This window comes from Takifugu rubripes, chromosome 8, assembly GCF_901000725.2.
Source record: "Takifugu rubripes chromosome 8, fTakRub1.2, whole genome shotgun sequence".
Lineage (NCBI taxonomy): Eukaryota > Metazoa > Chordata > Actinopteri > Tetraodontiformes > Tetraodontidae > Takifugu > Takifugu rubripes.
The window spans coordinates 17,294,289-17,316,214 of NC_042292.1; the positions used below are offsets into that span (position 1 = coordinate 17,294,289).

General features: G+C 47.5%; 2 protein-coding genes and 1 long non-coding RNA gene across 4 annotated transcripts; 2 read left to right on the forward strand and 1 right to left on the reverse strand.

The window, feature by feature from the left end:
* Positions 1–565: 565 nt before the first annotated feature.
* polr2a (RNA polymerase II subunit A) lies at positions 566–11,664 on the forward strand. Its single transcript, XM_003966913.3, has 29 exons — positions 566–922; positions 1,610–1,742; positions 1,839–1,975; positions 2,071–2,244; positions 2,334–2,615; positions 2,700–2,861; positions 2,945–3,165; positions 3,238–3,370; positions 3,455–3,579; positions 3,716–3,926; positions 4,006–4,215; positions 4,307–4,475; positions 4,578–4,672; positions 4,773–4,976; positions 5,066–5,288; positions 5,382–5,565; positions 5,655–5,826; positions 5,924–6,029; positions 6,148–6,353; positions 6,431–6,694; positions 6,789–6,996; positions 7,074–7,174; positions 7,249–7,353; positions 7,434–7,616; positions 7,700–7,903; positions 7,986–8,172; positions 8,255–8,368; positions 8,457–8,606; positions 8,718–11,664. The coding sequence occupies exons 1-29, from the start codon at positions 836–838 to the stop codon at positions 9,863–9,865; spliced, it is 5,898 nt and encodes a 1,965-aa protein (XP_003966962.2). The 5' UTR covers positions 566–835; the 3' UTR covers positions 9,866–11,664.
* LOC115250780 (uncharacterized) lies at positions 8,538–19,603 on the reverse strand. Of its 2 annotated transcripts, XR_003889361.1 has the most exons (5): positions 19,498–19,603; positions 18,348–18,391; positions 12,266–12,347; positions 12,139–12,179; positions 8,551–8,633 (listed from the first exon to the last, which is right to left on the reverse strand). It is a non-coding gene; the product is annotated as an uncharacterized lncRNA (long non-coding RNA). The 2 variants fall into 2 exon arrangements; XR_003889362.1 differs by lacking the exon at positions 12,139–12,179 and having other exon boundaries at positions 8,538–8,633.
* On the forward strand, positions 12,297–20,348 carry capgb (capping protein (actin filament), gelsolin-like b). The gene is made up of 9 exons (XM_003966885.3): positions 12,297–12,453; positions 17,349–17,542; positions 18,549–18,703; positions 18,811–18,969; positions 19,053–19,202; positions 19,351–19,437; positions 19,519–19,651; positions 19,731–19,822; positions 19,964–20,348. The coding sequence occupies exons 2-9, from the start codon at positions 17,350–17,352 to the stop codon at positions 20,027–20,029; spliced, it is 1,035 nt and encodes a 344-aa protein (XP_003966934.1). The 5' UTR covers positions 12,297–12,453; position 17,349; the 3' UTR covers positions 20,030–20,348.
* Positions 20,349–21,926: the final 1,578 nt, after the last annotated feature.

Here is a 21,926-nt window from a genome sequence, read left to right on the forward strand (position 1 = left end):
TTTTCCCTGCTTTTATCACGGGTCTGAACAGGCCTCAGCCACTGAGCCACTTTTCTTAGAGCCCGGGATGTTCTACACCGAGACGAACGGGGGAACAGAGAATTTTTTTTATTTTGCTCTGAGGGAAGAAATGAACATCGGCAATTTTCGGAAAATATCGGAAGTGGGTGGGGTTGTTTAAATTATTCAAAAATATATTCAGTTCCTCGCAGCCATTGGAGTTTTCTTTTGTCTAATTCAATAGTAACAAGATAAAGGACCAATCGAGAAGTTCGTCATTGCATATTCACCATAGACATGCAAAACAAGCGTAGCTCCGCCCATGTCCTTTTAATACAGCCAATCACATTGATTTAGGATTATCTCAATCCCCACCCCACGTTTCTATTTGTTAAAAAACACAAAGGCATCCCCTAATTGGCTGTATGTGTGGTAGCGTTGATAAGTCATGTGACTGCCTTAACTGTCCAATAGACATTTTACTACGGCAATCCGTGACCCACCCTCCAACGAGAGAGTCCCTGTTTTTGTGCGTGTGTAACCCCGTAGCCAGTCTTCAGTCTATAAAATAAGCCGTCGAGCGCCTATTCTCTCAGAAGCGCTTAGAGCGCTCCACAGGGTAGACCAGGAAAAGGGAAGGGAGCGGTCGGTAGCCGTTTAATTAAAGATAATCCGGCAGTAACGGTAACCGACATCAAAGGTCCCTGGGATATCGCCTCCGGAGACTTTCCGGTTACCGTTGGCGGCCTGACCAGAGTCTTGGTGACTACTTAACGGCTGTTCCTGTTCACAAAGCGGCGTGCCGAGGAAGGACGCGTCTCTTTGAATAGACAGGATGCACGGACCGCCCTCCGGCGACAGCGCATGCCCATTGCGCACGATCAAGAGAGTTCAGTTCGGCATCATCAGCCCAGATGAACTTGTAGGTGTTCTTTTGGGGAAATTGGGTATTTTGTTGATTGTCGAACAGGCCACACATCACTCTGCCGATTTGCTTAATCGATATTTTATAGTTTCGAATGTGATAAAGACGTTTGCCTTTGTGTCAGAAGCGATTGCTGTTAGCCTAGCCTAGCAAGCTATACAACGCCGGTAGAGCTTGTGCTAGCTAGCATGTAGCTGGAAGTTTGCAAACTTTAAGCACAACATTCTCAGAAAAACATGATGCCACATTAAATAAACCTCCTTGATATTTGTGTCTTACTTATTTAAGGCCCACAAGTGAGTAGATTTTGATTTCTTGCTATTCTTTAAATGTGGACAGATATTTTGATTTTACTTGGCTCTCATTCATTCAGTACCTTAGTTGTGTTTTTCTTCAATAAATTAAAAGGGGATTTAAAATATGTTGTACATGTTTTATTAACCTTAAACACTGCAGACGACGGAAATAATACGTGTTTATGTAAATTAATTGTTTAATTTTTATCAAATGTATACATTAATTCTTAATATGGGCAAGAAATTTTTTATGAAGGTTTTTTTTTTTTTTTTTTAACAAGTTGCTAATGCCTTACAATGAAATCTATTTTTGGACATGTAAAATTAAGTGTGTGCACTAGTAAAAGTATTTAAATCTTGGCGCGTAATGGTCAAATTGTCTTTTCAGAAACGGATGTCCGTCACAGAAGGGGGAATCAGATACCCCGAAACAACAGAAGGAGGACGTCCGAAGCTCGGTGGCCTCATGGACCCAAGGCAAGGGGTCATAGAAAGAACTGGAAGATGCCAGACATGTGCAGGTACTGGTTCTTGTTGGCATTTCAAGATGAATTGCTGCAGGCATACTTGTGTATCTGCATTCACCTGATGTTATGTCCTAAATTCTGTGTTCTTAGGCAACATGACAGAGTGTCCTGGCCACTTTGGGCACATAGAATTGGCAAAGCCAGTTTTCCATGTTGGCTTTGTGACAAAGATAATGAAGGTCCTCCGCTGTGTCTGTTTCTTTTGCTCTAAACTATTGGTTGATGCGGTACGTCAACAAAGCTCAATGCTAAATATTCAGATATTTGATCAAATATACTTTGTGTTCTCCCTAACTTGCTCTTTTTAAACCACGGGCAACAGAACAATCCAAAAATCAAAGACATCCTGGTAAAATCTAAAGGGCAGCCCAGGAAACGTCTGACGCACGTTTACGAGCTGTGCAAAGGGAAAAATATTTGTGAAGGAGGTGAGGAGATGGACAACAAATTTGGAATGGAGCAGCAAGAGACTGAGGAAGACATCACAAAGGAGAAGGTATTGTTGGGCTGTGTTTTCATATTCCCTGCTATCCATTATGGTACCGCTGAAGCTAGTTTCTAACAAACACGAATTATGTGCCGTAGGGTCACGGTGGTTGCGGGCGCTATCAGCCACGTATCAGACGCTCTGGCTTGGAACTATACGCCGAGTGGAAGCACGTCAACGAGGACTCGCAGGAGAAGAAAATTCTTCTGAGCCCAGAGCGAGTGCACGAGATCTTCAAGCGCATTTCTGATGAAGAGGACATCATTCTAGGCATGGACTCAAAGTTTGCCCGACCAGAATGGATGATTGTAACCGTGCTGCCCGTGCCTCCTCTGGCGGTCAGGCCAGCCGTGGTCATGCAGGGCTCTGCTCGTAACCAGGTAAAGTAACGCAACCTCTAAATCTAACGTTTATTTTGGTGGTACAGCTGATGTTTACACCTACATTTGCCCGCTGTTTCATAGGATGACTTGACTCACAAGCTTGCCGACATTGTCAAAATCAACAACCAGCTGAGGAGAAATGAGCAGAGTGGAGCCGCAGCTCATGTCATCGCCGAGGATGTCAAACTGCTTCAGTTTCACGTGGCCACCATGGTGGACAATGAACTGCCAGGCCTGCCCAGGGTATTGCGAAACTTTGAGATCGTGTTGAAATACAATAGAGAATGAAGTCTTATGTGCTTAAAGACACGTTTTTCTTTTCACAGGCAATGCAAAAGTCTGGACGCCCTTTAAAATCCATAAAACAGCGTCTTAAAGGGAAAGAAGGCAGAGTTCGAGGTAACCTCATGGGTAAGCGTGTGGACTTCTCTGCCCGAACTGTCATCACCCCAGACCCCAACCTGCAAATCGACCAAGTGGGCGTACCGCGATCCATCGCAGCCAACATGACATTTCCAGAAATTGTCACGCCTTTTAATATTGACAGGTACCAAAAACAGACTTACAAAACCAAGCAGACTTGGAACGACATGTCGCCTAAATCTGGTCGTACTTCTAGGCTACAAGAGCTGGTGAGAAGAGGAAACAGCCAGTATCCAGGAGCCAAATACATCATTCGCGACAACGGAGACAGAATCGACCTGCGATTTCACCCTAAACCAAGTGACCTCCACCTGCAGATTGGTTACAAGGCATGTAAACATCTTGGAAACCTTGTTGACTGCCAAGTTCAGCTTTTGTGTTCAGACTACAACGGATTGTGTTTTTCTCTGTAGGTGGAAAGACACATGTGCGACGGCGACATCGTCATCTTCAACCGACAACCCACGCTACATAAAATGTCCATGATGGGGCACAGGGTCAGAATTCTCCCATGGTCAACATTTCGGCTCAATCTCAGGTACTGACTGAAAGAGGGACACTCTCATACTAAAACGCGCAGCAACCTTTTGTAGAAATGTGCTGTAAATACATTTTCTCAGAAACCACAGCAGTATATTTGAAATGCATCTTCCTTGCCTTTTCCTCCGCTCCAGCGTGACGACCCCGTACAACGCCGACTTTGACGGAGATGAGATGAACCTCCACTTGCCCCAGTCTCTGGAAACGAGGGCAGAGATCCAGGAGCTGGCGATGGTGCCGCGTATGATCGTCACACCGCAGTCCAACAGGCCCGTCATGGGTATCGTGCAGGACACTCTCACAGCTGTCCGCAAATTCACCAAGAGAGACGTGTTTTTAGACCGAGTAAGAAGTCCGACTGGAGCCCCGAGGAGCTGTTATTTCCCCTCTGAAAGAACCCTAACGTGCTGTTCCTCCAATACAGGGGGAAGTGATGAATCTCCTGATGTTTCTGTCTACGTGGGACGGGAAAATGCCCCAGCCAGCCATCCTCAAGCCGCGCGCACTTTGGACCGGCAAGCAGATCTTCAGCCTTATCATTCCCGGACACATTAACGTGATCCGCACGCACAGCACACACCCCGATGATGAAGACAGCGGTCCCTACAAACACATCTCACCCGGTGACACGAAGGTACAGCATTGTCCCCTTTCTCCTTTTTTCTTCTTAGTTTAAAAGGAGTGGCAAACAGTTGCAAATGAAGCAAATTTACTTCTTCATTCAGGTCATTGTGGAGAATGGGGAGTTGATTATGGGCATCTTATGCAAGAAGTCATTGGGGACCTCTGCTGGCTCCCTTGTCCACATCTCCTACCTGGAGATGGGCCATGACATCACCCGACTCTTCTATTCAAACATTCAGACGGTGGTCAACAACTGGTTGCTCATTGAGGGTACGACAAACACACTTTACTGGCGCGCTGCTTAAAAACCTGAGGAAATAATTGTGTTTAGTGTCATGTCAATTTGTGCTACAATTATTTGTTTCCTGCCAGGTCATTCCATTGGTATCGGTGATTCCATCGCTGATGCCAAGACCTACCTCGACATCCAGAATACCATCAAGAAAGCCAAACAGGATGTGATAGAAGTAAGCGGAATGACGGCTCGCCTGTCTTGACTCCAGTCTGAGCTGGTTAACTGCAGTCACGGTGCAGAAGTTACATCGTTGTGGTTGATTTTGCGCACAGGTTATTGAGAAAGCCCACAACAACGAGTTGGAGCCCACTCCTGGTAATACGCTGAGGCAGACCTTTGAGAACCAGGTGAATCGCATCCTCAACGACGCTCGAGACAAAACGGGATCTTCGGCTCAGAAGTCCCTCTCTGAATACAACAACTTCAAGTCCATGGTGGTGGCCGGGTCCAAAGGATCCAAGATCAACATCTCCCAGGTGAGAAAATACAAACTTTTACACTGCAACAGCATATGGAACCCGGATTTGATATTAACCCATTTTCCTTTCACAAACCATTTCTTCAGGTCATTGCTGTGGTGGGACAGCAGAACGTGGAGGGTAAACGAATCCCCTTCGGCTTCAAACACCGCACGCTGCCACATTTCATCAAAGATGACTACGGTCCCGAGAGCAGAGGCTTTGTGGAGAACTCGTATCTGGCCGGCCTGACACCTACAGAGTTCTTCTTCCACGCTATGGGAGGAAGAGAGGGTCTGATCGATACAGCCGTAAAGACAGCTGAGACTGGTACGATTATCTGTAGAGGCGAGAGAAATTTGACCTTGTTTACCACCATAAATGGCTTTTTTTGTCCTTAACTGCGGCACCCTCTTTCACAAGGTTACATCCAACGTCGTCTGATCAAATCTATGGAGTCGGTAATGGTGAAGTACGATGGCACAGTGCGTAACTCCATCAACCAGGTTGTGCAGCTGCGTTATGGTGAAGATGGCCTGGCTGGAGAAAATGTGGAATTCCAAAATGTGGCAACGCTCAAACCTTCACACAGGGCATTTGAGAAGAAGTAAGTCACTCTTACGTCCACTCAGATTATTTTAAACCTACTGTCAGACGCTTGTTGTCTCAAGTGTTGGTTTTGTCCCCTCTGAACAGGTTTAAGTTTGACTGCACTAACGAGCGAGCACTGAGGCGAACGCTGCAGGAAGACGTCGTAAAGGACGTGATGACAAACGCCCACGTGCAGAGCTCCCTGGAGAGGGAGTTTGAGAAAATGAAGGAGGACAGGGAAATTCTGCGAGCGATTTTCCCCACTGGGGACAGTAAGGTGGGCCTTTACGTTTGTGGATAAACCTCCAGCAGGTTTCCCCCTCCTGCAAATGCAACAGGGGCTTATATATTGCAAACATTGTATTGTCCTGTAGGTGGTGCTGCCGTGTAATTTGGCCAGAATGATCTGGAACGCTCAGAAGATCTTCCGCATCAACACTAGAACCCCTACAGACCTCAGCCCTCTCAGAGTGGTTGAAGGTATCTTCAAAAATGTCTCATTAAATGAAACTTGTAGTTCCTCACCCTTCAAATTGAAAATCCCATTCGAGTATTTCAACCGTAACCATTAAATTTGAGTGTGCATTTGGTCCTCCAGGTACTCATGATCTCAGTAAGAAGCTGGTCATCGTGAATGGGGACGACCCGCTGAGCAAACAGGCTCAGCAGAACGCCACTCTGCTCTTCAACATCCACCTGCGCTCCACCCTCTGCTCCAAGCGAATGACAGAAGAGTTCCGCCTGTCCACCGAGGCCTTTGACTGGCTGCTGGGAGAGATTGAGACCAAGTTCAATCATTCCATTGTGAGTTTAGCATTTGACATTTAGAGCTGTCGGATCTCCCATCGACCCTTTCAACACCGTGTTCCTGTTTTTCCCAGGCTCATCCAGGTGAAATGGTCGGTGCTCTGGCTGCTCAGTCCCTGGGAGAGCCGGCCACCCAGATGACACTGAACACTTTCCACTATGCTGGCGTGTCGGCCAAGAACGTAACGCTGGGCGTGCCTCGTCTGAAGGAGCTGATCAACATCTCCAAGAGGCCCAAAACCCCCTCACTCACTGTTTTCCTGCTGGGTCAGGCCGCGCGTGATGCAGAGAGAGCCAAGGACATCCTCTGTCGACTAGAACACACAACTTTACGAAAGGTAACACAAAAGCTCTGGTTTTTTTTAAAGCCAAGAAATAATTCTTTTACACGACACTGATGGGGGGGGGGGGGGAATCCCCTTTTGTAAACAGGTGACGGCCAACACTGCCATCTACTACGACCCGAACCCCCAGAACACTGTGGTGGAGGAGGATCAGGAGTGGGTCAACGTCTACTATGAGATGCCCGATTTTGACGTCACCCGCATTTCACCGTGGCTTCTGCGCATCGAGCTCGACCGCAAGCACATGACGGATCGCAAACTGACTATGGAGCAGATTGCAGAGAAGATCAATGCAGGTGAGCCACAAGCACGGGGACCCGGCCCCTTTCGGTTTGGTTAAAACCAAAATAACTTTTTTTCCCTACTTCACAAGGTTTCGGAGACGATCTCAACTGCATCTTCAACGATGACAACGCTGAGAAGCTCGTTTTGCGTATCAGAATCATGAACAGTGATGAGAACAAGTTTCAAGAGGTGAGCATTAACTTTAAAAAGCACAAACAAGAGTCGGGTATTGTTTGAATAATAAATCCACTTTTGAATTCCAGGATGAGGAAGTGGTAGACAAAATGGACGACGATGTCTTCTTGAGGTGCATCGAGTCGAACATGCTGACAGACATGACTCTTCAAGGAATTGAGCAGATCAGCAAGGTAACGGAGTGAACACTCCCACACAGGCCTTCATAATGTAAAAGGAGAAGCAACAAGTCAACGGTCACCTTCTTCTCCAGGTGTACATGCACTTGCCCCAAACCGACAACAAGAAAAAAATCATCATCACGGAGGACGGCGAGTTCAAGGCTCTGCAGGAGTGGATCCTTGAGACGGACGGTGTGAGCCTGATGAGGGTTCTCAGTGAGAAGGACGTCGATCCTGTCAGGACCACCTCCAATGATATCGTGGAGATCTTCACGGTAATGGTTAAAAAAGAAGCTCAAAAGCAGTTCACTTTGATGGGACGACGGGAGATGTTGAGGTGTTGATCGTGTACCATCAGGTGCTGGGAATTGAGGCGGTGCGAAAGGCCCTGGAGAGGGAGTTGTACCACGTCATCTCCTTTGACGGCTCCTACGTCAACTACCGCCACTTGGCGCTGCTTTGCGACACCATGACATGCCGCGGCCACTTGATGGCCATCACACGACACGGCATCAATCGTCAGGACACGGGACCGCTCATGAAGTGCTCCTTTGAGGAGACGGTGAGACAGGAGAGACACCGGGAATACTTCCCAAATTGTCCAGAATGGTTTTTCACGTTGATCTTTGCAATTCGTTCTCCAGGTGGATGTGCTGATGGAGGCGTCGTCCCACGGCGAGTGCGACCCCATGAAAGGCGTGTCGGAGAACATTATGCTCGGCCAGCTTGCCCCAGCCGGTACAGGGTGCTTCGATCTGCTGTTGGATGCGGAGAAGTGTAAATACGGCATGGAGATCCCTACAAACATCCCTGGCATCAGCGTGGCCGGATGTAAGCTGGGTCATTTTAGCTTCTTTAATTGTGCAGTGCAACATTGTTGAAGAACTTTGACACGGATGTGTCCTTTTTGCAGCCACTGGCATGTTCTTCGGTTCGGCGCCGAGCCCCATGAGCGGAATGTCACCCGCCATGACACCCTGGAACACGGGAGCTACACCAGCCTACGGTGCCTGGTCCCCCAGTGTTGGTGAGCGCACCCTCAGGTCTTTTGTTCTTTTGCTTTATATTAAAGTTTCAGTTGCTGAGCAGTACCTTTCCCACCCCCCCACTTCCAGGAAGTGGAATGACACCGGGAGCGGCAGGGTTCTCTCCCAGCGCAGCGTCTGATGCAAGCGGCTTCTCTCCGGGTTACTCACCAGCCTGGTCTCCCACGCCTGGCTCTCCTGGGTCTCCAGGCCCGGCCAGCCCCTACATCCCATCTCCAGGTCAGATCATGCAGACGTCTCTCTCATCTGAAAAGCGTCACAAAATGATATTAAACAGCGACAGTAACGGTTCGATAAGTTGTGTGTTAAAAGGGTTTTTCTTCCGTGTAGGCGGAGCTATGTCACCCAACTACTCGCCCACCTCACCTGCCTACGAGCCTCGTTCTCCTGGAGGCTACACCCCTCAGAGCCCTGGCTACTCCCCAACATCCCCCTCTTACTCTCCCACTTCTCCCTCCTACTCCCCCACCAGCCCCAACTACAGCCCAACATCTCCTTCCTACTCGCCAACCTCGCCCAGCTATTCTCCCACCTCCCCCTCCTACTCGCCCACGTCTCCGTCTTACTCCCCGACGTCTCCCTCCTACTCCCCCACCTCCCCTTCCTACTCCCCCACCTCCCCCTCTTATTCTCCCACCTCGCCAAGCTACAGCCCCACCTCACCCAGTTACAGCCCAACATCACCCAGCTACTCACCCACCTCCCCCTCCTACTCGCCCACGTCTCCGTCTTACTCCCCTACGTCTCCATCTTACTCCCCCACCTCCCCGTCCTACTCTCCAACCTCCCCCTCCTACTCTCCAACCAGTCCAAGCTACAGCCCCACGTCTCCAAACTACACTCCCACCTCACCCAGTTACTCCCCCACTTCCCCCTCGTATTCCCCCACATCTCCCTCTTATTCTCCCACCTCCCCCAACTATACCCCAACCAGCCCCAACTATTCCCCCACCTCTCCTTCATATTCCCCAACCTCTCCCTCCTACTCTCCCTCCAGCCCTCGCTACACCCCGCAGTCGCCCACCTACACACCCAGCTCCCCCTCATACAGCCCCAGTTCTCCTTCTTACTCCCCCACTTCCCCAAAATACACCCCTACTTCACCCTCATACAGTCCAAGCTCCCCGGAGTACACCCCCACCTCTCCAAAGTACTCCCCCACCTCACCGAAGTACTCCCCTACTTCTCCAAAGTACTCGCCAACATCCCCCACCTACTCCCCAACGACTCCAAAGTACAGCCCCACCTCTCCTACCTACTCCCCCACCTCTCCGACCTACACCCCCACCAGCCCCAAGTACTCCCCCACCTCTCCGACTTACTCCCCAACTTCCCCCAAGTATTCACCCACGTCTCCTACGTACTCGCCGACCAGCCCTAAAGGTTCCACATACAGCCCGACATCACCGGGCTACAGCCCCACCTCCCCGGCCTACAGCCCAGCCATCAGCCCCGACGACAGCGACGAAGAGAACTGACGTGCGTCGGGTGCGAGGGAGCTGACGGGGCCCCCGGAACTGCATATTGAACCACCGGAGGGACAAACCAGTGGGGAGCGGCGGCAGAAGTTTCTGTGACTGTTCTTGAGGGAACCTTTGGTCTTGTGACCACCGGAGCTTCTCCTTCACTACACGAAGTCAAACCTAAAGTGATTTCTTTTTGTCTAGAGGAAACAAAGGCTGCCTTTTGAAACACTTTGCCCCCCCCCCCCTTTTCTTTAAACACACACACAATGTTGGAGGACAACTACAAAACCCAGGACAGGAAGATGTCAGCATACAAAAGGAAATGTTCCTTTTAAAACTCTATAGCGCATCCAGTCCTCAAAATGTTCTATGTATAGTCTTTGAAAGAGAATATTGCCAAAAGCCTTTTTTTTTTTTTTTTTCTCGGAGTGGGTTGTATTAATCAAAGTTATAAGCTGGAAGATTTAGACGGCAACAAATTAGGGTAAAGGAAGCTAAGTTGATATGTTTGATAAGAGCTACAGTTATCGTTCCATCACCATCCGCTTTTTCATCCTTTTTGCCCCAAAGACCTGAACAATGTCGGGAAAACACCCACCAGCATCACCTTGTTGTCTTTTGAAAATTTTCTGCATCAAAAGACAAAAAATCTAGACGATGGTCCTGTGAAAAACCCGAAGATTTATATGAAGAAAAAGCCTGAACTTCAGCCTTTAATTTAGCAGACTGGTATGACGCGGCTGCCGTCATCACTGTTTCTACAGGCAGCACTTCTTCGATACGTTGTAATCGATCATTAGGTCTCATTTTAATTTCCAAAATGATTTCCGGTGTGTTTTGCAAATCTTCGCTCTATTTCTGACAGCTGAGTTATCTTGTACGCGGGATTTGGACCGTACCATTTATTTAAGTCAATTACAAAGACGTGTGAATATGAATAGATGAAAATTTTATTTTTCAGCTTTTCTCTCGTATGCTTTTGGTAACTTTGTAAACCTGTTTGCAGGGGGGGGGGGGGGGGGGGTTATATAATGTGGATGAAGGGGGCGGGGGCACGTGAGGTCAGCAGGTCACGGTGTCACTGCAGTTAATGGTAGATGAGCAAATGCTTTGGCCCCCAGTTCAGTTTTTTTTCTCCTCCAAGCAGAGATTGCTGGCCCTGGGCGTCTTTATTTAAAGGAAACATTTTACCCACTACATTAGTGTGATCTTTTTGCATCTGGCTGCTTTCTTACACGACTACATTAGGCTGTAAAACAGGAATTAAAGAAAATGCCGAGTTTTCTGTCCCTCTCCCGTTCCACTTCGATGTGGTCTCCAGGTTTATGGAATGAGATGGCTGTTCTCACTCCTCCCTCTTCATCCACAAGTGATTTCTGAAATCAGTGTTTATTCCCCCCCCCCCCCGCCAGTGTATTTACCTGTGACAAATGGAATTGTATTGGTTTGACTGGGAGTCCTGATTGGAAACCGTATCCAGTAAACTGGATTATTCTGGATTAATCTTAAATCTTGGGTTCCTGCACTCAGATCCCCGCATGGACCCAGACGCTGGTTTCTGTCCACAATGTTTGAATCTAACCCTGAGGGAACATCGGGACTCCTCGCTCGGTCGTATGAATGTGCGTATGCGTGTGCACATCATGTGCCTCCGAGGGTGAGACAGGGTTACACGCTGAGGAGGCGCAACATGTTCGGGCATGTTCACTTGAATTTGCCACTGTATATATTAAAAAAAAAATTGTTTTTCTTGTTCTGTAACTTTGTTCTGTTTTTTGACTTTGAAAAAGCTAATAAAAAGTTTTATTACATGTCACTCTCATTCTTTGAAGAGCATTTAAACTAATCCAGGGTTAAATGAGAAGCATTGGTGCATTAATGTTAGGCTAAAACAATGTAAATTCGCAGGTATTACTCATTAATTTCACTACGTTTAGATTTAAAGCAGCTTTTTTTTCTCTCTGGCCACCAGATGGCGACAAAGTTCTAGCAAAAATATGACTTTCTTTTTTAAATCCCCAGATTGTAATTAAATAAGCATTAAATACCTCTGACACTTGATCATGCTCACTTATTTACCACACTGAGTGACAATTATTGATTTAAATGTAAATCATGTGAACCCAACATACTATAGGTTTATGCTTCAGCATTTCAGGATGTTGAAACCCACATTTTCCGTCACGGGCTGAAACTGTATCCATTGCAAAAAGAGTGCATTTGACATGGAGACGCCTGACATGACTAATTACAATATTTGGGTCGGTTGCTCTGGTGATACTTACCACATTCTGACAGACTGACGGAGTCATCGGGTGCAAATGTGCTGTCAGAGGGTCCAAACCTTGGGTTTAGCATTTGAAACAGCAAACAACTTATATTGTTTTAGCTGATAAAGTAAGAACAACTGACCTGTTGCATCAGACATCAGAATTAAGTGGTCATTTTTGTGGCTGCGGGGGCGGGGGGCTGGGCTTCTACATTCAGGAAGTGTCTGCCGAGAGAGAGAAAGATTTTTTTGAGAGACAAGTTTCTCTGACTCGTTCTCACTCTGCCTCTGCTCAGACACGTTGTGTCCCACCACCATCTCCCTCTACAAGGTAAGATTTACACTCAGACTAAATAAAGAGAGACACCAGATGAAAACTGTGCTAAGTTTCTTCTCAGCGTCACACACACACACACACACACACAACCCTATTGTGTTTTCTTGTAACATTCCATGCCCTGAGGAATCTCACATTGCGAGGGGACATCGATCGTCTCTTTTCATTCAAACTGGTTGCTAGAATGATAAATAACCACACTGATAGTTTTCCTGAGTCTGCGTCTCTCCCCACAGACATTAATATCTCATTTGCAGCTGTTGCGCAACTTTCCGTAACATCAGGCTGCAGGTTGAGAGCACTTTGATGCTAATTATCGTAACTCTCATCGGCCTCCGTATTGATTTCAGTTTATCTTGCAAACATAACGCACACTGATGCACTCTCAGGTCTCTCCCAGTCAGCTGTTCCGCTATCATATTTCCATCTGCTTATCAATCCGTGAATGGAGGATGGAGCCGCTGACCCCTCTTGGCTAATGGTGACCTTGGTCGCCTCCGTCTGAACCCCCCTGTCCTTACAATAGTGCTGCTTTTCTTTCCACAGAAGTGCTAACCCCTGAGGGCAAACAAGCAAGTTTGGCCGCGTTTACGTGTGTTCATGCAAAGCAAAACGTCCAAATCTTTGAGTAAATATTTATGGCCTTCCCTTGGTCAAATGAGGGCGAGGCTGCAGGCGTGAGATTTAACGAGGGCGAGCGATTTACCTGTAAATCCATGAGAAGCTAAAGTGTCAATACTTGATGAGACTACCGTATTTTCACGACCGTAAGGCGCACTGTATTAAAAGGCGCAGTCTCAGTTATGGGTGCTATTTCTGTATTTAAAACATACATAAGGCGCACCGTATTATTAGGCACATGCTGAAACATACAGTAAAAAATGACAACGGAAGTAAAACAGCGAGTTTTGACACATTTATTGAACAAAATATTCATTCTTCTGCCACAAAACCATCAAAGTTTTCATCTTCTGTATCTGAATTAAACAGCTGCACTATTTCAATGTCCAACATCCCGAATTCCTCTTCTTCATCATCTGAATCGGACTCACCGACCGGTTCCGCTTCAGAGTTGATGCGTTACAATAGCGTTACAATACATGAAGATGGTATCATAGCCCATGCGTCTACAATCCACCCGCATATGGTGGCATAACCTGCCCGCCACTGCCTCATAGTCTTTGTGAAGGAGTGTTCGCCTTCCGTCATCCAGCGCTCTGTCCGTTTACGTGGCAGCCGAGAACCACGGTGAACAACGACTTCTCGTGCCCCGTTGTGCGTATCACCACCGTGCTGGTCCCTTTTTCTCCACTTTGTGGGTCAAAGGGATGTTAAAAGTCAGAGGGATCTCATCCATGTTGGTGATGTGGCTGGGCGCGGTTATCTTGTCGCGGCAGTAGGTGTGGAAGATGGCCACCCTCTCCTGGTTAGGGTTAGGGAAGATGGCCGCCCTCTCCTGGTAATAGGGTTAGGGTTAGGGAAGATGGCCACCCTCTCCTGGTTAGGGTTAGGGTTAGGGAAGATGGCCACCCTCTCCTGGTTAGGGTTAGGGAAGATGGCCGCCCTCTCCTGGTTAGGGTTAGGGAAGATGGCCGCCCTCTCCTGGTAATAGGGTTAGGGTTAGGGAAGATGGCCACCCTCTCCTGGTTAGGGTTAGGGTTAGGGAAGATGGCCACCCTCTCCTGGTTAGGGTTAGGGTTAGGGAAGATGGCCACCCTCTCCTGGTAATAGGGTTAGGGTTAGGGAAGATGGCCACCCTCTCCTGGTTAGGGTTAGGGAAGATATCCACCCTCTCCTGGTTAGGGTTAGGGAAGATATCCACCCTCTCCTGGTTAGGGTTAGGGTCAGGGTTAGGGAAGATGGCCACCCTCTCCTGGTTAGGGTTAGGGTCAGGGTTAGGGAAGATGGCCACCCTCTCCTGGTTAGGGTTAGGGAAGATGGCCACCCTCTCCTGGTTAGGGTTAGGGAAGATGGCCAGCCTCTCCTGGTTAGGGTTAGGGAAGATGGCCACCCTCTCCTGGTTAGGGTTAGGGTTAGGGAAGATGGCCACCCTCTCCTGGTTAGGGTTAGGGAAGATATCCACCCTCTCCTGGTTAGGGTTAGGGAAGATATCCACCCTCTCCTGGTTAGGGTTTGTGAGAAGGATTATTGTTATTGTTGTTATTAGTATTATCTTTAAATGCTAATGTATGTAGACTTTGAGTGTTTGAGGAATGTTGATAGGAAAGGAAGAACATGAGAGTGTCGTAAAAGTGCTGAAGCTGCTTACTATCAAGCTCAGCACTCAGACGTATCCTGTTGGTCAGGATTAGAGAAGTTTGTAAAGATGTCAGAAGACAATGAATTATGATATCCTGTGGAGACACCCATTCTGTTTGCACCAATAAAAGAGGTGAGCGAGCAGCAGACGAACGGAGTTGACAGAGGAAGCTTGAACTGCTGCTCGGCTCCCCCTTTGCAAAGGACTCCAGTTGTTTGCGTGGTTACTCTGAGTCTAGTGAACGAACAGCGCGGGTGATCAAAACTTCATCCTCACAGGTTAGGGTCAGGGTTAGGGAAGATGGCCACCCTCTCCTGGTTAGGGTTAGGGAAGATGGCCACCCTCTCCTGGTTAGGGTTAGGGAAGATGGCCACCCTCTCCTGGTTAGGGTTAGGGAAGATGGCCACCCTCTCCTGGTTAGGGTTAGGGAAGATGGCCAGCCTCTCCTGGTTAGGGTTAGGGAAGATGGCCACCCTCTCCTGGTTAGGGTTAGGGTTAGGGAAGATGGCCAGCCTCTCCTGGTAATCCGCGGGCAGCCGCTGCGCAACAGTTGTCCTCGCGCGTATGGAGAGATGCCGCCTCCTCATAAAGCGAAAACACTGATTGCTCGATCGCCATTTTCAGCCGCATATTCGATGGCCTGCAGTTTAAAGTAAGCCTCATACGCGTCTCGCTTGACCGGCGCCATTTTAGGCAATCCTTACGCGTAGGTGTGCCACTAATCGATTGGCGGTGCATTTCCCGTAGTTCACCCACCAAAGGCGCACAGCAGATTTTGGAACTCAGTCCACACACAAGGCGCTCCATATTATAAGGCGCACCGTCGATTTGTGAGAAAATCTCAGCGTTTTTGGTGCGCCTTATAGTCGTGAAAATACGGTATTTGGTTTAAGAATAACAATTGTGCCACTTTTATTATTGGTTTATCCAAAATATGACAGAAAACTAGAGCAGCCAGCACAGAGGGAGCGGCAGAAGCAGGGGGATGTGACAACACTCCCAAGAACTTTGTCCACCTCAGTGGGCTGATTGCAAAAACCAAAAGAGAACCATCAACAATCAATGAAGCCCCACAAGCTCATTTCAACGCTAATCACGTGCTAATCAGGGGTTCTGATTCTGCCTGGCTCGGTATTGATTCGCAGCTACAGTTTACCATCAGATTAGGGATCAATTTAGCTTCTTTAGCTTTAGCCTGAACCCGACTCTACTCCCCCCGCCCGCCAACATGGCGCCCTGTCCGCAGGCCACAGGTAGGCTTTCATCGGGCCAGCTCCAGTTACCCGCCACATATAAGCCAGGTGATCCCAAACACTCCCCCTCCTCGTCAGATCTCTCCGACCCTTCCGAGCTCTCACACACTCACACTCCGGTGGACACGCAGAATGGAGCTGGGCACGGACAGCATGCCGGGGGTCCCAGAGGAGATCATGCAGTTAAGTGGATCAGAATTATTTCTCTTAGACTCTTCATTGGAGGCGTCGGAGCGCCGTAACTTTAACCCCTGCATCAGCAGCTTTGGGAGGCCTGCCTGTCTCCTTATTTCCCCCATCACTCCTTCACCTTCTGCACATGAATTAGCACCAGTTGTTGTTTAAAGGGCTGAATTTCAGGAGGGGGGAGTTAGACAGCAGAGCTGCTGACATCCTGTTTGCTTGGTCATGTTGATGTCAGATTTCCTGATAAACAATCCTTTTAAGGGTGTTTTTGAGATATAATGAAGCTGTAATCGCAGCCGTACAGCCGCACAGCTTCGATAAGCTGCCAAAAGTTGGTGTGTTGTCACTCCGGAAATGATTTCTGAGGTTTAAGAAACCTGATGATGCTGCATATTTTCAGTCCTTTTCATCTCTTTTATTTAGCATCAAGAAAGTAACATAATTAGCTTTCATGTAATGATACTGTTAATTCCAAACGGAATTAATTACTTTCCTTCTCTGCATCTTTCTAATTTACAGACCATTAAAGTCAGAAATGTGAATGACGGCGGCTCATTTTAACCTCTTCCGCATCTCTAAACTACACTCATGAGGCGTTAGCCGGGTGTTACGTTGCGTAACAATGCCCCCGGTCATTAGGCAGCAACATTATACTTCATCTTGTGTCAAGACTAAGTGTAAGTGCTCCCTTGACATCCACGACATCCTCCGGCGTTTGTGCTTTGGCCACTTCTTGACATTTCCCTCAGCGCTGCTGCACCCAGCCTTCCCGCCCACTTATGTCTCCATTAATAACACCATCAAGAAGACTTGAAGTGTCCCAACAGCACCTGGTGGGGGCTTGACTGAGCCCCAACCTGAAGGCCCACGAGCACCAGAAGCCTGCTTATGCACACATTTACATGAGTAAACAACATCAAGACTTGCAAATGCGATGCAATGATTTGACATGGAAATGGGACTTAGGAGGGATGCTTATATTTGCCGAACATATAAATAGGCCCAGTGTTCTGATGAAGATAGTGGTTTATGAGTCAAGAGTCACACCAGCTTCACATCCTCTCTTACATGGTGTCACCGAATCCTGCACGGAACCTGACATATTCATACTTCCTGTTTCAACCTGCGTGTTCCCCTTATCTGTTTTTTTTAATTTTTTTAAAGCCCTTCCCTTTCTCTTTGTCCGACAGCATGCTCCCCTTAAAGGCAGCGCCGGGCCAGTTCGGACCCATGGTCCGCTCCCTGGGTCTCCAAGTGTGGAGGGTGGAGAAGATGAAGGCGGTGCCGCTGGATCAGACCGAGGTGGGCTCCTTTTATAACGGGGACTCGTACCTGGTGCTGGACAACCGTGGAGAGATGGGAGCTGACATCCACATGTGGATAGGTGAGAGTCGGGAAAATGTTTTTACGACTTCCGGTGGAAAATCAAAGGTTCGGATAAAGTCGAAGTGGCGGCCCCGATCCTGCACGAGTGGGATCGCAGCACATCGCTCAGATACGCATCAGAAGTTTCTGTTTGACTCCTGCCAGAGTGCTAACAGTTGTCCGCCGCTCACGCTGCTACACGCCCACCGCTGGCCCCGCGCCGCAAGCGAGAGGCTAATAATCGACCCATCACCGGTGACACACGAGACACGGCGCTGACCTGCAGCGCCATTGTGCGGAGAGAGAGGTTAGACGGAGGGATGATGGAGGGGACGGACGGTTTTAGAACCAAGGCCGTTAAAAATTCAGGAGGGCCGTTACGGCCGTCAAGCGCGGCCGTTGTTTTCCAGCGTGTATCCAGTGCTTAGGTAACACTAAGCTGGTTGTCACAGTTCGGAGCTGCCTCTCAGTGTGTCTTTACCTCCCTCCACCTCCTCTTGTTTACTCCTTACTCTTCTGCTCCTTATATTGACACAGTAACCTTTTCTAGCCTCATCTATTATTTGTCTCCCTCTTTTGAGCGACCGGCTCCTTTTTAATGTTTTGACCTCGCCGCCGCTGCAGAGTGTCCCAACAGAAGCCTTTTTAATGACACGCGAGGCCGAGCAAGTCCCAGCAGGTATTTAAAACCTTGCAAAAAGGCTGTTTGCATTTGGAGTGAAGAATGAAGACACCTGAGATGCACACTCACGCGTATAAGGATTGTTGAAGGAATGCATGGCATCCCTTCAGAGTGCTGCAATTATTACAAAAGTGTTACTCACCGAATAGCCGCACGTCCATCCAGTAGGATCCTACCCACAATCGTCTGCACAACGCAGGTGTGAACGTGAAAAAGACAATGGTGAAAATGTATTAGTTCCCAACAAGGAAAGCACAGAGAGGAAAAGAGAACAGTCGGCCACTGAACAAGTTGTCGCGTCCAACGTTCGCATAAACACTCCACGGCTTTTGCTTTGTCGCAGGAGAGAAGTCAACCGGGGACGAGCAGATGGCCTGTGCCATGCTGGCCATCCAACTGGACAACTTCCTGGGCGGTGAACCCATCCAGCACAGGCACGTTCAGGGCTACGAAACCCCAGAGTTCATGACACTCTTCCCCAGAGGGGTTAGCTACAAGGTGAGGGGCTAGAATTTCATCGCTTGCTTTTACTTGTTCTGAAAAGAAGACAACATTTTTTTAAAGCCTGGAAGAGTTTTTTGATGCAGTTCCTGATTGTCCCACAGGAGGGCGGTGTTGAGTCGGCATTCAGGAGGTCTCAGACCTGCGGCACGGTGCACAGGTTGTATCAGATCAAAGGGAAGCGCAACATCCGTGCCAAGGAGGTGGCGTTGACCTGGAGCAGCTTCAACAAGGGCGACTGCTTCATCCTCGACCTCGGGGAGGTGAGGTCTCACACCGGAAACACCCAAATTGGAAGGTGCACAGTTTGACCCCCCCACCCCCACGCCGGGCCTTTGTCCCACAGACTATTGTGTCCTGGAGCGGATCAAAGGCCAACATCTTTGAGAAGCAGAAAGTGCGCGAGATCGCCTCGCTGATTCGCGACACGGAAAGACACGGCAAGGCCCGCATCATTGACACCAGCGAGGGGGAGGAGCCAGAGGAAATGCTCAAGGTAGAGACAAACAATGCTGAACACGGCCTGGAGTCAAATTCTGTCACGTCTGGTTCAAGATTGAGGTGCTAGCAACAGATGGAAATGCACGCGACATCTTTTCATTTGTAGTTTTTCCATCCACCCTGTTGTTTTTTTCTGACGGTAGGTCCTGGGACAGATGCCAGAGCTTCCAGAGAGCATGCCGGAGGATGACAGCATAGCTGACGTCTCCAACTCAGCTTCCCTATATAAGGTATATCCTTCATATGTTCTACAGGCATACATTTTCCACATTAATCACTCAATAACATACCTGTAATCCTGGACTGTGCAGGTGTCTGATGCCACTGGTTCCATGACAATAACCAAGATCTCAGACAAGAGCCCATTTGGGAAGGACCTGCTGGTCCGCGACGACTGCTTCATCCTGGACAACGGCGCCAATGGAAAGATCTTTGTCTGGAAAGGTGGATCCTGTTTTAAAATGCATAATCAATTACAAGAGAACTAGCACCACGCTAAGCCCCGATGTCGTCCGCTATCCAGGAAAGGGCGCTAATGCGGAGGAGAAGCAGGAGTCTCTACAGATGGCCGATAACTTCATCGACCAAATGAAGTACCCCAGGATGAAAACTCAGGCGAGTAGATGGATCTCAGGCCTGGGTTCATGCAGCATCACCAGACGGTCATGGTTTTATAAGGCCGTTTATAGGTGGCGCATGGATTATAGCCCAATTCCTACAGCGAGCAGTAAAAGTTGATGTGCTTCGGTGTTGCAGGTGGAGATTCTGCCCCAAGGGAAAGAAACCATCATCTTCAAGCAGTTCTTCAAGAACTGGAACTAAACATTGTTGTCATTTGTGATTTCCAGCACCATCACTAGACACACTAGACATTGTATATTTGGATAGTAGTTCTGTGCTTGGGGGGCTCATTTTAGATGGAAAAATACGTGATGCCACTTTTTTTTAACAGGTTTCTTCTGCTGAGATTAAATATTAAAGCAAATTCTTTTTTTAGACCGAAAATAAACCTGAACATGCAGCTTCTGTAAGAAATAGAGTTTTTTTTTAAGCTTTGCAATGGATCCAAAAATGACAGCAAACTGAGACACGTGTCTAATTAACAGTGGAATAATAAAACAGAAATGTTCTAAAAGCTTAATTTGACCATATTTAACGTCATACCTGATTAACTTTACAGTAGATTTCCAATTAACGCCAGGATGTTTGGGTGAAGTTATCTTCGATACGAGTGTTTACATCTCCAGGAAGGGAGCGAAGAGCTTTGTCACCGAACCGTAAATAGTGGTTTTTGAATTATATTTTCACACATTCGACATTGAAATGAGTTGCTCTGCTTACAGTAACGCTGTACTCCTAATTCTGGTCGTTAAAAGCCCAATTATAGGTGTTTAAAGGCCATTTTAAAATGTCCGCGGAGTAACACAGAAAGCTTGAAGTGAAACTTCGGCCACAACGCGTAGTAATTAGCCGTGGCTGGCTAATAGCTGTTTAGCTAGCCTACGTAGCAAAATTATGATTATTTTGTAAATACAACAAACACTTAACTTGCGGGTTTCTTTGAAAATATATCATTTTTGTTGCCTTTAAAATGTTGTTTTGTAAGGTGATATTTGGATGGCTGTTTATTTCCACACCATGACGTCAGTCCCACTAAGGTCGCGAGAGGGCAAACTTCCTGACTATTAGAAAACCACAATAATATAATTTATCATTTTTCAAATTGAATCAGTCCAATCAGACTAAATTTCTACGATTGAACTTTACACAAGCGCTTTTGCACAACTGCTGGTTTCCTTTCTATGATATATGTGAAACCCAGACAAACCAAATACATAAAGTTCTGTCAGAAATAACAAAAACATTTTTAAAATCATAATCTGCAAACCAGGAAGGTTGAAAAATCTCCAGCATAGCATTTAAAATATTCCAAAAGAGAAGAAATATTAGCATCTGTACAGTTTTCTCCACCAGCAGAGCTGTCAGTATATGTTTATTTTATGTAAAGCAACGCCTGTTCCATGTGATCTAAAATCATTGATTCTTTTATAACTCATTATTTTTGTAATGATTATTGTAATTATTAGGAGCATCTGCAGAGCATAAATCACTGGAAAGAACAGGTGGGTTGCATCTGCAAGGTAGAAAGGCAAAATAAACAGGTCAAGTGTATTTACTGCACCCACACCGTCTGAGCGACCCCCAAGGGAAAAGATCACTTGCGTGGTGCATCAGCCCAAGTGGATGGTGATTAGCAGCTTATTAATGTCCTCTTAAACATCCTGGTTAAATGATTCCAGGTCTCACTGACTGGATGTTGATGGTTCCTGATCTTTTGACTCTCAAAAGTGGAAAACTTACCCACAGGAGATCTATTTACCTCTAATAGGACTTGTAAATAAGCTGAGATGAGAGTATGTAAACAAGACATGTCTTGCTGGCCTAGACACCAGAATGCCTGACACGGGCACCATTTTTGCTCGACGTACAGAAACGTCTCCAAAACAACTGCCTAGGTGTGCAGTGTTCAGACGATGCCACCACACAATGTGAATCCAGAGCGCTGAAGAATTTAATGGCCCAAAATGGTCTCGGATTAAAGCTTCGGTAAAGCTCAATAAAGCTGAAATAGACATTCTGGAAACTGTAGCATCACTTCTGCATGGATTTTGGCAATGCCACACAAATATAAAGAATAATGTAAGTAATTAAAGATTGA

Excerpts from the sequence above, each read along its gene's own strand:
- polr2a (XM_003966913.3), top strand. The coding sequence starts at position 836 with ATGCACGGACCGCCCTCCGGCGACAGCGCATGCCCATTGCGCACGATC. Across the intron at positions 3,166-3,237 it reads ACGCCTTTTAATATTGACAG|GCTACAAGAGCTGGTGAGAA; the intron begins GTACCAAAAACA and ends TCGTACTTCTAG. Across the intron at positions 6,354-6,430 it reads CCAAGTTCAATCATTCCATT|GCTCATCCAGGTGAAATGGT; the intron begins GTGAGTTTAGCA and ends TGTTTTTCCCAG.
- capgb (XM_003966885.3), top strand. The coding sequence starts at position 17,350 with ATGCTCCCCTTAAAGGCAGCGCCGGGCCAGTTCGGACCCATGGTCCGC. Across the intron at positions 19,203-19,350 it reads AGCCAGAGGAAATGCTCAAG|GTCCTGGGACAGATGCCAGA; the intron begins GTAGAGACAAAC and ends TTCTGACGGTAG. Across the intron at positions 19,652-19,730 it reads AAAGATCTTTGTCTGGAAAG|GAAAGGGCGCTAATGCGGAG; the intron begins GTGGATCCTGTT and ends TCCGCTATCCAG.